At 37.1% G+C, this 17,555-nt stretch overlaps 1 protein-coding gene across 1 annotated transcript in view; it reads left to right on the top strand.

Moving 5' to 3' along the window:
• Window positions 1-17,555, top strand: part of mEFTu1 (mitochondrial translation elongation factor Tu 1) — a 167,394-nt gene that overhangs the window by 118,669 nt on the left and 31,170 nt on the right. Inside the window, exons 8-9 of the mRNA XM_090373527.1 lie at window positions 4,056-4,160; window positions 11,234-11,385. Of these exons, the coding sequence (XP_090229653.1) occupies window positions 4,056-4,160; window positions 11,234-11,385 (257 nt within the window). The remainder of the gene's footprint in view (window positions 1-4,055; window positions 4,161-11,233; window positions 11,386-17,555) is intronic.

Consider the following 17,555-nt stretch of genomic DNA (forward strand, 5'->3'; position numbering starts at 1 on the left):
AATAGATGTGCAGAAATTTGCCTCTAGCCATCGGGTGGTTAATTGCTGGAACAAACTTCCATCTGTCATTATGGAAGTTGATAGCTTATATACATTCAAGGTGGAACTGGACAAACATTTAGAGGGAATGGTGATGTGATTTTTTTTTTGCTGATGCTACATAAGCTCATATTCTTGTTTCACATGCCTCTATTACTATTACTGAAGCCTACAACAGCTAAAAGTTGGTCTGGGTCTGTAATAGTACCACAGATAAGGTTAGGGAGGCCAAGGGTGAGTATGAGAAAGCATTGGCTAAGAGAGCAAAGAATGGGGACAGTGGGTTTTCATATATGTAAATACAAAGAAGAATACAAATGACTGGACCCTTGTGCACTGAGTGTGGGAAAGTCTTATCTAAGACTTATCTAAGTCTTATCTAAGACTTTCCCACATGAATAGGTACTTCGCATCAGTCTTTACTAATAGAAGACCATTTATGCTGAGGAGAGGCTGTGCAATTGAGGCCGAGCCATCTGAAATTAGTGATTTTGAAATTACAAGTGACTATTTATTAGAAAAAGTTAGAGCCTAAAGGCAAGTAAGACATCCTGGAGTTGATGTAATATACCCAGAAATAGTAGTAGTAATGGCAAATGATACAAAAAAGCAAGCTTATACAAGATCAGCAAAAAAAACCTATAAAGTTCACCTACCTGTGTACCATCCACAAATTTGTCTATTTCTTGAATTTATTCAACCCATATACTTCCACAACAACAGGTAGAAGCCTGTTGTTGTGGGTGACTGTTCCAACAATCAACCATTCTTGCTCAACTTGAACATGATAAATCATGAAATATAACTATGGGAAGTACTTTAGGTAAATAATTTTTGTCCCCTAGTGTGTGTGATCTCAACAAAATGGAAAAATGCCGTTAGTACTTTAGGTAGATAATTTTTGTCCTCTGGTGTGATCTCAACAAAATGGAAAACTGGCGTTAACTTTCAGCTTACTCAGTACATTCAAGGATTATTTCAACACCTTAATCAGATCTCCCTGTAGGTGCCTAGTCTCAAGACACTGCATTTTCTGAACTGAAGCCTTTCTAGATGCGAGCACCTGTTTGTTCCCTTCCCACTCTGGTTGCCATTCTCTGCACATGTTCGAGCATATCTATGTGCTTCCTAAAGTGATGCCTCCAGACCTGTATACAGTACTCAAGATGCAGCCTAGACTTATACAAAGGGATAATCACCTCTTAATCCCTGCCAGACGTTTCTGTTTATCATTGACAAAATCTCATCAGCTGTCTTGGTACATGTCTGCACTTCTTAGAGAACTTTATATCTGACTGCACAATTACCCCCAGGTCTTTTTCATTCTTCACTACCCTGAGTATAGTATCACACAGTTGAAAAGTTACTCTGGAGTTTCTGAGCACCTGTTTGTTCCCTTCCCACTCTGGTTGCCATTCTCTGCACATGTTCAAGCATATCTATGTCCTTCCTAAAGTGATGCCTCCAGACCTGTATACAGTACTCAAGATGCAGCCTAACCATAGACTTATACAAAGGGATAATCACCTCTTAATCCCTGCCAGAATTTTCTGTTTATCATTGACAAAACCCCATGAGCTGTCTCGGTACATGTCTGCACTGCTTAGAGAACTTTATATCTAACTGCACAATTACCCCCAGGTCTTTTTCATTCTTCACTACCCTGAGTATAGTATTACACAGTTGATAAGTTACTCTGGAGTTACTGCTACCCATATGCAGCACCTTGCATTTGTCAATGTTAAATTTCAACTGCCATTTCTCAGCCAGTCAACCCAATTTTCCTAGATCCTGTTGCAGTAGTTCATCCTAAAGTAGCTCACCCCCCCCACACTCTGCCAACCTTTGTATTATCTGCAAAGTTAGACGTTAAGCCTGATATACCTTCATCAGTATCATTAATAAATATTGAAAACAATGGGCCTAACGCTGAACCCCGAGGAACTCCACTAATAACATTAGTTCACGAAGAGCAGTAATACCCATTGATAACCACTCTATCTTCTTCCCCTTAATCATCCCTTTATCCATAGCAGTAACTTGCCCTTAATGCCACATTGCTCCAGTTTTTATAGCAGTCTTTTATATTCAACACTTAAAAGCCTTCGTGAAATCCAAGTATGTGATATCAAAATTATTTTTTGCATCCAGTTCCTTTGTCACTGCATCACAGTAATCTATCAGATTGGTTAGACAGGACTGCCTCTTAACAAATCCATGCTGTGATTGCAGTATAATTGTGTGCCTGTCCAGGTGGTCCTGCATCACTTCTTTAACCAATGATTCCATTATTTTCTCTGGAACAAACAGAAAGATGGCCAGAGAGTGTATTGAACCTTGAGGTTAATTATGAGGGCATCTTTGGATTAGAGAAGTGCCAGTATATCACCAATACATAAAGGCAGTTCTAAGAATAAAGCCAGTAACTACAGACCAGTTAGTCTGACTTCAGTGGTAGGGAAAATCTTGGAGGCACTGAACAAGATGCATTTAGATAGAAATGGCATTCTGAAGCATACACAACATGTTATTAAAGGAAAATCATGTTCAGCTAACTTGGTGCTCTCTTTTGACACAGTTACTCATAAGCTAGATATAGGGAACAATTTAAACATAATTTTTATTTGGATTTTAGCGATCTCATGGGGAACTGAATTAAATGTCTCAGTTCCTCATGAGAGGTTACTGTATAAGCTGGAACATGTTGGGATTCCTGGAATGGTTATAAGGATTGCAGGTTAGCTGCAGAGCAGAGGGTTGTGATTAATGGATATTCTTCAGTTTGGTGTATCACCAGAAGTTGGTTCTCCCAAGGATTAGTTCTAGGACCACCGTTGTTTCTAATTTTCATTAATGACATCGAAAAATGGATAAAGAGTGTGATGCAGAAATTTACAGATGTAGAGATTGGGAGAGTTGTTAATGATCGGTGCCAAGAAGTGCTACTTCAGGATGACTTGAACAGCCTTCAAGAATGGTCGAAAAAGTTTGTTTTAATGCAGCAAAATGCGAGGTTTTGCGCTTGGGAAATAGCAACACCAGAATAACTTTATACCCTTGGTGTGGTCGAACTGAAAACAGTAGAGGAAGAAATGGATCTGGGAGTTATAGTATTGGCATATCAGAAGTTTTCTGAGCAGTATATAAATATGTGGCCAGGAAAGCCCATGGTATCTTTAGAATGATTTATCAAACGATATCCTGTAGAGATAGAGAGAGGTTATATTTGTTATAGCCGACCGGGCTAGCCGAGTGGGTAAAGTACCTGCCCGGCAACCCCAAAGGTCGCGGGTTCGATTCCCGCCTCGGGCTTGGATCAAAGTACTGCAAAAACCTTGGGAAGTGCAATATGGCCACAGAAGCCGATGCGCCAACAACTACCAAATCAAAAAAAAAAAAAAATAAATAAATATTTGTTATAATTCCACCATACAACGCATAAAACCTCATCTGAGCTTCTTGAAAAGGTCCAAAGAAAGGGAATTCTCATGGAGAGTTGGAAAACAGGTGACCGTATGAATTACAGGGGAAGAGGTTTAGATTAGGTTGTCCTTGAACCAGCAAGTTGTTGATTCTAGAATAAGTTGCCTTTGCAGTTGAGGCTGACAATTTGGAAAAAAAGTTCCAAGTTCAACTGGATAGCTATTTGCATGATGAAGAAAGCTCATGATGTGTATTTTCTTATGTACTGGATTTTTTTTGTCCAGTGCAGCAAAAACTTGTGGCTTCCTTGCACGCTATGGATAATACTAATACTACTATGTTATTCTTTGAGACTTTCATACATTTGGTTTGCATGGCCAAATACATAAATTAATCCCAAGCTTCCTATATATATCAAGATATATCATGTTCATTATTTGTAATTAAGAATTTCCAAAATGACAGTACATTCCAAGCATATTTGAAACTTACATTATTTATATAACTTAAATTTCAATACATAAACTATTAGATGTAATGCATGGTATTATTGATAAGTGATTTTGAAAATGAAAGTTTAACATTTTTGGTAGGTCGTGGAACAGTGGCAACTGGAAGACTAGAGACTGGAAGATTAAAAAAGGGAACAGAATGTGAAATAATTGGCTATGATAAAAAGTACAAAACAGTAATTACAGGTAATTTCCTCAGATTTCACTGTCATTTTAAAAGAAAAGGATTCATTTATATGTTCTTTACGGGGGATAATTTACATTCTCTCTGTCTCTCTCGTGTTCTCTGCACAATTAAAATTGACTAGTTATGTTATGTCTTGTCTTGTCTTTCTTTCACTCTATCTCTCTGTTCCCCCCCCCCCCCCCTTCATGTATACCTTGACTTACTAACTGTAACTTACTTGACTAACTTCTTGACTTACGCAATACTCAACTTATGGAAATTTGACTTTACGTAAGTTTTTGGCGGCTGGTGCAAACTTAAAAAAAATCGTGGAAACGTATTTTGCATCCCGTAGGAATAAATGGAAGTATTGTGAAAATATCGTAATGTGAACCCAGTAACCCAGTTTTTTTTCTCTTGTAATTTCTTCCAATTCCTTGGAATTTGAAAATTTTGCTGTATTACTAAGCTATTTATCTCTCGAAAAGGTCACATTTATAATGGAAATTACACTGCCCCTTCATCGTTATCATATGTTCCTGTTATGAGAATCAAGTTTGAATGCCTTTGTGATATTTTAAAAAAACACATTTCTGGAAGTCACAACCATAAAACAATAAAAACAATTTGCACTTTCCGGTTTATTGGTTTTTCTGTTAGTGCATCTGTAATTATAAATGGGTTAGCAAACTCGATCTTATTATATTTGCAGTAATCCCAAACACTGCAGTTGTGTGGGTTTATATGCTGTTATGGTGAAATATGTTCCCTTCACTGAAACCTTCAATCATATAAAAAAAACAAATTTTCAGAATTCTCTTCATTCCTATGCGACCAACGAAAAGTGCAAGTGGTGGCAGTGCCAGAAAATGAAAAAAAATTTATTTAGAAATGAAGATGAAAATGATTTAAGAAGTATGAAGCAGGACAAAGTTTGTCATCTATTGCAAGGGAATTAGGTCTCACTGCTTCAACAGAGAATACTATTTAAAAGGACAGTGTACGTATAAAAGAACAGGTCAAAGGATCAATGCACTTAACATGAACAGTGATCACAAAACAGTGTTCAGGTGCTATATCAAAGATGGAACAGCTGTTAATAATATGGATGTAAAATCAGATTCAGAAATGAGTGCCCCTGAGTCTAACGAACTTTCAAAAAAAAAGCAAGAAGTATTTATAAAGATATTAGGGATAAGTACGGTGAACCCCAGCCCCAAGTTCGTGGCAAGCAGTGGGTGGTTTAATAGGTTCACTGGTTTCCGCAACGTTAAAGTATGCGGTGAGGTCACCAGTGTTGATTCTGTAGCTGCAGAAAAATTTTGTGATGTGTTGGAAAAAATTATTGATGAAGGTGGCTATTCAACGCAGCAAATTTTTAACGTTGATGAGACTGCTCTGTATTGGAAAAAAATGACTGATCGAGCATACATTGCCAAAGAGGAAAATACAATGCCATGTTTCAAGGCATCAAAAGATAGGGCCGTGCTCTTGCTTGGGACTAATGCAGCAGGTGATTACAGATTAAAACCACTGCTTGTGTACCCTTCTGGAAATCCTTGTGCATTTAAGGGCAACAATAAAGCCAACCTACCCATGCATCTCCGATCGTACCAGAGAACATGGATAACAATATCTCTCTTTGAGGATTGGTTTAAATGCTGCTTCATTCCCGAGGTTGAAAAACATTGTAAAGACAATGACATTCCTTTCAAGATTTTTCTGCTATTAGATAATGCTCCTGGACATCCTACGCATCTAGATGATTTCAATTTGAATGTGAGAGTCATATTTCTACCGCCAAACACGACTTCACTCATTCAACCTATGGATCAGGGTGTTATTTCGAATTTAAAAGCATACTATTTACGTTCAGGCATTGTCTGCAGTTGCCGACCAGGCTGGCCGGGTGGGTAAAGTGCCTTCCTGACAACCCAAAGGTTGCGGGTTCGAATCCTGCAGCTGGCTTGGATCAGAGTACTGCAAAAACCTTGGGAGGTGCATTATGGCCACAGAAGCTGATGCGCCAACAACTAACTGAAAAAAAAAAAAAAAATTGTCTGCAGTAGACGGTGAGAAAAATTTTACATTAAGAGATTTTTGGAAATCTTACAATATTTACCACACCGTCTTAAACTTTAATAAGGCCTGGGAGGAAATTACTAAAGATTGTTTAAATGGTGCGTGGAAGAAAATATTCCCACAGAAAATATGTAACGGTTGCAGAGCTACTTCTGTTAGAGGTCGATGCCAAAGATGTGGAGGAGTTAATAGAGGAAGAAGAGGAGGAATTATCTAACGAAGAACTTATTGACTTGCAGGCAGTGATAGTGAAAGAGGGAAATGCTGAAGAAGCTCAAGATGAACCAAATGAGGAGCCGAGATACTTCATCACCAGAGAGATGGCAGTGGCATTTCGTGAAATTGCATTGGCAATGGCAAGGTTTGAGAAGATGGATCCTGACGGCGAATGATTCTTAAAAGTTAACAGAGGAGTGAATGATATGCTTGCTTGGTACAAAGAAATCTACGATGAAAAGAAAAAAGATACCGTCCAGTCATCCATTAATGTTCTTTCATAAGGTTGAGCGGCCGACCCCTTCTAAATCTCCACAGCCCTCAACCTCCACAAGCGTACTTATCAGCTGAAGTCGTAAAACTTCAGCTGATTACTGACGTTATGCCTATTTCCTCTCTTTTTTTTTTTTTTTTTTTTTTTTTATAATTTTAAATTGCACGCTTTTGTAATTTTTCCTGCACATGAGATAAAAAATTGAATAAATACAATAAATAATTTTATTTACATGTTTCATCGAACATTTCTTTTTTGATTCAATCAATTCAGCTAGCACAGTTGCAAGTGCTGCACAAGCATGGGAAAATTCCCCGACTTATGTAAAATCCGACTTACGTAGCGTTCCGTGGAACACAACCCTTACATAAGTCGGAGAGTTCCTGTATATGCATAAGTGTGTATTGTTTTTACCATGTGTGTCCTTTCGTCTGTCCGTCCTCCTGCCTATAACTGAGCTCTCAGTGGAGAGATTTTCATGAAATTTTATATTTGGGTTTTTTGGAAAGGTTTGTTGGGCCATCCCAAATTTCATTAAAATCAAAAGAATAAATGGAAATTATTTTATTTATTATTTGTTTTTTTCCCTACACATATTATGTAGGCTATCCATATACCATATATTGTAACTGAAGTAATGCCCATTCTCCTCCACTGATTGGAGGAATGAATGGCAATATGGTGGATATGCAGAAATTAAATGTTCTTGGTTCTTGCATAAAAGTTGTGTTTTGAGAAAGTCATGTTTTTGTTATCAGTTTATTAAATATATAAATCTGTTTATTAAATGTTATCATTATTAATTATCAGTTTATTAAATATATATATATAAATCTGTTTTCTTATATGAATTGGAGTAGATATGTTAAAGACGTTATTTTTCAATTGTTATTAAATTCCAGAAAGAAATATGCAAACTGCATTACAAAAGCATTGACAGCATACTATGACGATGTTTAATACATGTTGTATTTCATGCGCTGTTATTACAAAGTATTACAAAACATGAAGTGAATATTACAATGTGAGGATATCTGCAGTGGTGTGAAAACAATTACTTTTATGTATTCTTAGTTAGTCAGTTAGTAATTAATTGCTAACAAAATAATTAATTATATACTTTCCATTTCTATTATTTAAGAAATAAAAGTGGAATAAAAATGAAAAGTGATAAATGTATGTGTCTAAAATGTAACACACTGCATAGATTAACTAACTTGTGTCATCTCTTTCCCAGTTCAAGTAATAGTTGATCCTTAATAAAAGTATGAAGGTGCTCTTGTTGAAATTTGTAAATGTGTCATATTTACTGTAAAGTCAATAGCTTAATGTCAAAAAATTTTCAACCCCCCCCCCCCTTTATTAGAACCAGTTTGCATAAAACATTCATAATCTGTTATACATTATCAGAACCATTCTGGAATGTATCTTCAAACAGGATTAACAGGAATCAAGTTTATGATAATAATCAGAATTTAATGAGTTAATTGTTAAATTCGAAGTTCAGTAATTGATGCAATTGCAAACAACTGACTGACATTGTAAATCAGATAACCTCAATGACAAAAGTTAAACCAGTGGTATGATGAATAAAAAAGAGTTTATTGTGGTACTTTTTTTTTATTTTATGTATACATGATCAAATCCAGATGTATTTTTTTTTCTCCCAACTATTCCTTGATTCTTTTGACAGATAAATTGAACAAAGTGATATAAATTAGAAATATACATAAAAAGCATATCACTGGGAATTAAATTTATTTACTGGGAAGGGATTAAATAAACTTACCACTGAGCATTCAAATGGAACATTTTTTTTTTTTTTTTATTATTATTATTATTTTATTTATTTATTTTTTTTTTGGCATGCATATATATATATATATATATATATATATACTTAAATGCTACTTTTAAGCCTATGTACTATTTTAATTAAATTTTCGGTTGTGATAATTCTGCGGTTATGCGGCGTTAATGCTATTGTAGGATTAAACAATTAAACATTATATGTGCATTGGTATATTAGGTCAAAGTTCTGATTGATTTTTGTTTTGCAAGTGATAGTGTAAATTTTGGGTGGGAGGCATTACCAGTAATTAAGGCCTAACTAACTGGCTAGGCATAGTTCTAACAGTTGCTGGTTTGCCTATTGTTCTATGTTAACAATTAACATGAAATCAAGTTGAGATATATAAATATAAAATTTACAATAAAATTGAAAGCATTAGAAGTTTAAAGTTAGAGGAGAAAGAGAATAAAGAATAGTGTAGAATAGTGAATTATTAAAGAACAAGTCTAGAAAGATTAGGAAAATAGCTAAGAATTAGGAAGGTAACATTCACTCACATGGCCATCTCTCTGCTACTTCCTGAGGGGCTTTGAGCAGACAGATAGCCATACTAAATGAATGTCTCATGCACACTCGTTTCTGTAGTCTCAATAACAGCTTTGCTCACTATGTACTCGTGTTTAGTTTTGAATGCCCTAATGTAATAAAGCAAATAAAATTTAATTGTTGATTTATTATTAATTAATTTTGTTTGTAATTAGCTGCAAACTGGGATTTGGACCCAAAGCCCAACGAGTATGCATCAGAGTAAATTATAAAATATATAGGTATTTATCTGTGAACACTATAGCTGTTAATTGTGTACTCAGGTAGTTGGCATGAGAAAGTATGTGTAGTCTGCCCAGGGGCCGCTTTGTAGGAGGCCGGGGCACCATCTGGTCTGTTTTCTTGGTTAGTCTGTTGGTAATAATTATATATGCTTTATTGGAATCAGTTAATCTGTTTGTTTGTGATTATATGACCTGTATTAAATTTGTAATTGATGGTTAGGATTAGGGTAAATACATTTTAAAATTACGCTTTTTTTTTTTTTTTTTAAATATAAATTAAAATAGTAGTTATCCACTGAACATGGGCTGGTATAACTTTTATACAGCTTGTTTTGTTTGTTATTTGGTTTTTAGGCGCATTAGCAACTAAGGCCATATTGCTCTGAGGATATGCGGTGGTCGTTCCCTGACCTTTCCGCATCCTCCGTATTTGGTGGGCATGGGCTCGAACCCCAGTCTAATCAAGAAGCGTGTGCTATGCACTTCTGCTCCTGCCCACCTGCAGCTCTTGCCGATACATACACTGCAAACTTCGCTGTGCTGGCCATATAGCCATGAATTGTTAGTACAGGTACGCCTACTCAATGACGTTCACTTGCCAAGTCAACAGTATCACTCACTTTGAAGAAATATAAGACTTTGTGAATTTCTTTTATTCTGCTTTCATTCATATATACACGAAAGAAAATTTATGATTAATGTATGCTGTGTGTTACTTTTCAGAAAAGAAAAAAAAAAATACAAGAGCATATAGCGTATGTGATTGATGACGAACGAAATAAAAAAAAAAAAAAAAAAAAAATTCATGAAAACCATCTACTGGGAATCCAGTTAGACGAGAACGGATATATCATATAACGATTGACATGAAGGTCACGTGGTACAGTTGAGGTGAGAAACGAATGTCACTCAGTGGCCGTTACTAAAAACTGACTATGGTAGCATTCTATGTATTGCCGCCGCACCATGCTAAAAGTTTACCGCAGCAAATTTTGTTTTCCCATGAGCCAACATCAATTTACAAATTTACCCTATTTATTGTCAAGTTTACGACCATTTTTAAGAAAACCCATTTGGTTTAATAACTGTAACAAAAATGAAACAAAGCCCCTCCTACGGGCATCAATAGTAGTCACAAGCGTTCACTAAAAGGATGATTATTTAATTCTGGATGCTAATGCGCAATTTCGGAAGGAAGGAGGCAGTATATTTGAACGGCTGTTTAGCAGTAAATGCTTGAAAATCTTCAAAAATGCTTTTACTGATTTTTTTTTAAGAATTCGTTATAGAGAGACTAACACTTCGTTATATGGGGTTAATTTTACATGTAATTTCGTTTCAAGGTTCAATGTTTCGCGAAAAAATTCATAATATAGAGAAATTCGTTAAATAGAAGTTCGTAATAGAGAAGTTCCACTGTACATATATAGGTCCTTACCTATTGTGGAAATGATTCTATTGTCAGAGATACTTGACATTGGGACGTTTGTGAAGGGATTGTGTTGAAACTTGATATTGTTTAATTATTTCCATGTAATTTCTCTTAATACAAAGTATGATAAATATATATATTTTTTTTTAAGGAAAATTATTTTATTTTCATTTTACTGTGTACTTTTCTTTATGTGCTGTATTTATTATAATTTCTGTGTACAGTAAGTTACATTCTCTCATTAAAAAAAAAAAAAAAAAAAACTGCATTTGGTACAGTACTATACTTTAACTCTGATATGACCACCAGAAATCTAGAAACTTTCAAGATCAGGTCCTGAGATTGAAAGATTTGTGTGAGGTTGAGTGTATCTTTTGAATCTTTATATACATTCAATAAACAGATAATCCTAATGTGTTTTTTTTTTTTTTTTTGTGTGTTTATTTTTTTTAATAATAAATTTTAAGGTATTGAGATGTATCGTCAGATATTAGAGGAAGCATTGGCTGGTGATCAGATAGGTACTCTTCTTCGAGCTGTAAAAAGAACGGACATTCGTAGAGGAATGATGGTGTGCCAACCAGGAACCATGCAAGAATGTGATCACTTTGAAGCTCAGGTATTGCTTTTGAATATCATTAATATTCATTATTATAAGTTTAGAGACATTAAACTTCAGACTTTGGAATTCACACAGTATTGTACTGGTAGTACTAATGCATCATTTCAATACATAGTTATATAAGCAGAGCTATGCTTCTCCAGTCAATAGGGATCTCCCTATGGACTGGAGATGTGCAAATGTAACCCCAATAACAAATGGAGGATTATAAGGTGACATGAGTCATTAGAGACCTGTCACTTAACATCTGTTCCAAGGAAAATAAAGGAGTCTTGGTTAAAGAAGTAATGCAGGACCATCTGGACAGGAATGCAATTATACTGCAGTCACAGCATTGATTTGTTAAGCAGTGATTTTGTCTAACCGTTCTGATAGATTACTATGATGCAATCACTAAGGAACCGGATCCAAAAAATTTTGATATCATATACATGGATTTCAGGAAGGCTTTTAACACTGTTGCACATAAAAGACCTCTGTATAAACTAGAGCAATATGGCATTACAGTCAAGTTACTTCTATGGATAAAGGGATGATTAAGCAGAAGAAGACAGAGAGTGATTATCAATGGGCACTACTCTTTGTGGACTAATGTTAGTGGAGTTCCCCAGGCTTCAGTGCTGGGCCCATTGTTATTGATGAAGGTATATAAGGCTTTTAATGTTCAAGTTTGTAGTTGATATATCGCATGGCAGGGTGGTTAACGACATAATGGAGATATGCTACTGCAACAAGATTTTTAAAAATTAGGTCGATGGGCAGAAAAATGGCAGTTGAAGTTTAACATTGACAAATGTATGGTACTGCATATGGGTAGCAGTAATTCCAGAGTAACTTATCAACTGTGTGTAGCTACAATCAGAAGTGTGTAGTTCCACACAGTGTAATAGAAAATGGGAAAAAAAAAAACCTGGGTTTAATTGTGCAATCAGATATGAAATTCTCTGAGTAGTGGAGACATGCTGCCAGAATAGCTTATGGGGTTTTGTCATTGATATACAGAAACTTTCCTAGTAGGAATAAGGAGATGATTATCCCTTTATACAAGGCCGTGGTTAGGCCACATCCAGAGTATTGTATACAGGTCTAGAGGCCTCACTTCAGGAAGGATGTAGATCTGATGGAACAGGTGCAGACAGGGTCAGATTTATACATAAGCTAGACAGGCTACAGCTTAAGGCCTCATATTACAAGGGGCCTCACTCCACCTTAAAAATTCTTTTTTAATATTATCACAGTGAACAAGTTTAAAAAAATAACCCCAGGGGCATCTGGTGAGTATGGGCTTGGCACACCCAGGACCTTGAGCTGGATATCATCATTCTTCTCTTTCTTGGTGATTCCCTTTTACTTCTCTCTCTCTCTCTCTCTCTCTCTCTCTCTCTCTCTCTCTCTCTCTCTCTCTCTCTCTCTCTCAGGGTAGTTCAGAAATTTTTTTTTTTTTTTTTTTTTGCCTGGTGCAGCATAAGCCCCAGGCTTCCTTGCACCATAAGGCTAATAATAATAATAAATTCAGCTCTGGACGCAGAGAAGGGCAACCAGAATGATGAAGGGAAGAAATAGGTGCTCTTACCTAAAAAGGTTTCAGTTCTGCAAATAGCAGTGTCTGAAGACTTAAGTACCAGCAGGGTGATCTGATTGTGGTATTAGCATTAGTAGAGGCATATGATGCAAGAAGCAAGCTTATATAGCATCAGCCAAAAAAAATATAAATAAATAAATAATCATCTCATTTCACTCATCCATTCACTCCAATTGTTTGTCTAGTTCTGCCTTGAACTTATTTAAGTTGTTGACCTCCACTACAAGAGATGGAAGTGTTTTCCGACTATCAACCACCCATTGGCTAAAGGCAAATTTCCACACATCTATTCGACAACTGTCTTTCCTTAATTTGAATTTATGCCCCCTCAGGTGCAGAATCTGAGCAAGAGGAAGAATCTGATCAGCATTGAGCTTGTTCAAACCATTCAAGGCCTTATACACTTCAATCAGATCACCTCACAGATGCCTAGTCTCCTTGGCGCCTCCGTAGCCAGGTGGGAAGGAGCAGCAGTGCGTAGCACCCGTTTCTTGATTAGACCGGGGTTCGAGCCCGTCACCACCAAATACGGAGGATGCGGAAAGGTCAGGGAATGACCACCGCATATCTTGAAGCAGTATGGCCTTAGTTGCTAATGCTCCTAAAAACCAAATAACACACACACACACCTAGTTTCCAGATGCTGCAATTTGCAGGTTAAGCCTACCTTTGTAACAACAACCCTTTGTTTCACTCGCTAATCTCATTGCCCTTCTCTGTACTCGTTCTAGTAGCGCAACATCTTTCCTAAAATGAGGCCTCCGGACCTGTATGCGGTACTTGAGGTGTGGCCTGACCATTGCCTTATACAAGGAGATAAAACATCCTTATCCCTGCTAGCAAAATTCCTATATATCCTTGACAAGACCCCATGAGCAACTCTAGCAGCCTGACTGCATAATTATCCCAGGTCTTTTTCATTCTCCGCTACCCTCAGTGTAGTCTGCACAGTTGGTATGTTACTCTGGGGTTACTGCTACCCATATGCAGAATTCACATTTGTCAATGTAAAACTTCAGTTGCCACCTCTCGGCCCATCTGCTCAACTTTTCTACATCCTCTTTCAGTAGTGTACCGTTCTTACTGTTATTAACAACTGTACCAACCTTCATACTCTCTTTGAGTTGCTTGTATTACAGTGTGATATATCTTGATGGAAAATGATAGCAGATATGGAGGGCAGATTGGTTAATGAGTACATTCAGTTTGTGATACAGAAAATTAACTGTTCATTAACATTATTTGTTGTGCACTAAATTTTAACTTTTCAGTGTATGTAGTTTGTTATTTATACGGAATTAAATTTCCTACACTATAAACAACGATTTGATTTTAACCACAGCTTGGTTAGTGTCTGACAGAAATCATTATTATCTTTATACACATTATTATACACAGGAGCAGCTACAAGCTACAATCAGTGATTCCGTCTTATTGCTGCTTAATGCAGTGGTTTCCGGCTGAGCTGTGGTCATTTGTCTCTTCTTAATAATTTTTTTTATTTTTTTTTATTGTATAATATCAGATTTGTGAAGACAATCAGATTGGCAAAGGGAACAAAAAAGGTGCTGTTACCAAGAAAGACTTCAATTCTGCAAACTGCAGCATCTGGAGACTAGGAAATTGTGAGGAGATCAGATTAAGGTGTTTAAAGCCTTGAATGGATTGAGTAAACTAAATATTGATGACATTCTTCTTCTTGCTAAGACTACATACAGAGGTATAAATTCAAATTGAGGATGTATGATTGCGGGATAAATGTGCAGAAGTTTACCTTCAGCCAGTGGGTAGTTGATTGTTGCAATAAACTTCCATCTGTTGTTGTGGAAGTTGATGGTTTGAATAAATTCAAGGAAGAACTAGACAAGTGCTTGGAGGGTATGGATGGTCAAGTGTTTTCTTTTTTTTTTTTTTTTTTGCTGATTCTTTATAAGTGTGCTTTCTTGCATAAATTGCTACTACTAATGCTTCTAATACTAATATATTCAATTATAAAAAATATGTGTAGTGATGGCATTACAAAATAAATCTCAAACTCTCCATCTGTTTTGACCCAGATTAGTTCTTGGCTACTTTATCTTGATGAAAATAAACTGTCTAGTTTTTCAGAATTCCTGGTCACTTTGGAATAGATGGAAATGAATATGCAAATAAGGCATCAAAATATTTCACTGACTTCAATTCAATCCCAGTTCCTTAAGTAGATTATAAGCCATTAATAAATAATGTTGACAAGTGGAACTTATATACACCGATGAGCCAAAACATCATGACCAGTGAGTTGTTATGCAAATCGAAGCAACTGCAGGTGAACTACGGCACGTGTGAGGGTCGGGACACGGTATTAAAAAACCTGATACTGAGTTCCGCTAATCAGTGTTACTCTTGTTTCAGATGGGAAAGGCAGCGGACTTAAGCGAGTTTGACAAAGGCCAAATTGTAGTGGCCAGACAACTGGGTCAGAGCATATCCGAAAAGGCACAGCTGGTGGGGTGCTCACGGTCAGCCATGGTTAGTACCTACCAAAAGTGGTCTGAGGAAGATAAACCCACGAACTGCCAGCAAGGTGTTGGACAACCATGGCTCGAGGTGAGCAAAGGCTCTCTTGGATGATACGTGGCAGCAGAAGGGGCTGTGGCACAACTCGCTGGTAATTGGAATGCTGGTGATGGGAGTAATGTGTCACGACACACAGTACATTGAACCCTGCTGAAAATGGGGCTGCGTAGCCGCATGCCACTCTGAGCGACCACACTTATCACGGTTCACCGGCAACAGCACCTACGATGGGCACATGAGCATCGTAACTGGACCTTGAGTGATTGAAAGAAGGTCATCTGGCCTGATGAATCACATTTCCTGTTGCACCATGTGGACGGCTGGGTACATGTGTGTCATTTACCTGGGGAAGTGATGGTGCCTGGATGCACTGCGGGATGAAAACAAGCCGGTGGCAGCGGCGTCTTGCTTTGGGCGATGTTCTGCTGGGATTCCCTGGGACCAGTTATCCATGTGCCGGGCACTCTGACGTCTACCACCTACCCAAACATCATTGCTGACCAGGTACACCCTTTAATGGCAATGGTCTTCCCCTCTGGCGGTGCCATCTTTCAGCAGGATAATGCTTCATGCTACACTGCCCGGATTGTTCGAGACTGGTTTGTGGAACACGAGGAGGACTTCCAGGTATTGCCCTGGCTTCCAAATTCCCCAGACATCAATCTCATCAAGCATCTGTGGTTTGTGTTGGATGAGATGGTTGAGATGCTGCATCGTGGTTGAGATGCTGCAGATCTCAACCACGGACCTTACAGGAGTTAAAGGATCTGCTAGTTACGTGTTGGTACCAGATACCACAAGACACATTTAGAAATCTTGTAGCGTCCATGCCTCGCCGGGTACAAGCTGTTTTGGCTGCACGTGGAGGACCAACATCATATTAGGTAGGTGGTCATAATGTTTTGCCTCCTCGGTGTATGTCATGCTCAGATGTATGTTAAGCTTCTTGAAATAAAACAAGAGTCCATAGCTATGCAGATCTAGGTTCATAGTCTGAAACTATGATTAATATTAAGGAGGTAATAAAAATAAGAACTTAAGTTTAATTTAGTCATGAAGGAGTGGTGTTGGCCACTGCACAAATTGGTCGTATGAATTTAACACATCTCCCTTTGCTGCGGGGGAGAGGATCCTACCATCCCCACTCTGCATGCATTTCCGTTTTTTACTTATTGTTAAACTTATTCTCACTGAAATTGCCCATTACCATTCTGCCAAAATTGCATCATTCTAGTCACAGCCTTAACCAATGTTAACCTTTGCAACTAAGTTGTACTATTGGAAATCATACTAGTTTAGCAGGTTTTCCTTGCCTAATATGAACAACTTACCTGCCCACTTCTAAACCTATTTTTCTCCATATGCTGATCATCACTCCACATTAACAGGTGCAGTTTGGAATAGTAGCCATTGTGCCATTAAACAATTGCTGCAACAACCTCATTATTCTTTGCATTAGTTAGATTCTGATTTCTTCCTGTCAGTTGTTTTAATATTTTGTATATATACATTTGTGCAAAGCATTAATGTATATTAGGGTATACATTGATTATTGCATAAAAGCCTCAGCTCTTTTTATGTCTATATATTAATTTGTTTTACATAGGTTTCCTGGATTTCTTTTATAAGTTTCATTATTTTGCCATGTTAGTTAACACATTAATTATTATGATGTTAAAGGAAATGTTTATATGTGAGGCCACCAACTTTTTTCAGGTGTATTAGCATATACAGCAGACTCTCAATTTACTACAATCAGGTTAACCGGGACACTTTGAAACTCCAAATTTAAAAAAAAAAAAAAATCCACCGGAAATCATAAAATTCAAATAATAAGTAGAATAGGAAATTAACAGATGTTTTGCAAGTCGTAAATAAGCAACAAGAAACGGTGTTATAAGTCGTGATTGGGGTTGAATGTACCTGTTCCCACAACCCCTGCTGTCTTCCCACCCGCATCTCAAAAAACCTGTAGAAAGAGCACAAACATTTAGCTTGTTTAGCGTGTTGCGTGGATTATTGTGTT

Source organism: Mastigoproctus giganteus, chromosome 5, assembly GCF_048544385.1.
Source record: "Mastigoproctus giganteus isolate SK-2022 chromosome 5, ASM4854438v1, whole genome shotgun sequence".
Classification (NCBI taxonomy): domain Eukaryota; kingdom Metazoa; phylum Arthropoda; class Arachnida; order Uropygi; family Thelyphonidae; genus Mastigoproctus; species Mastigoproctus giganteus.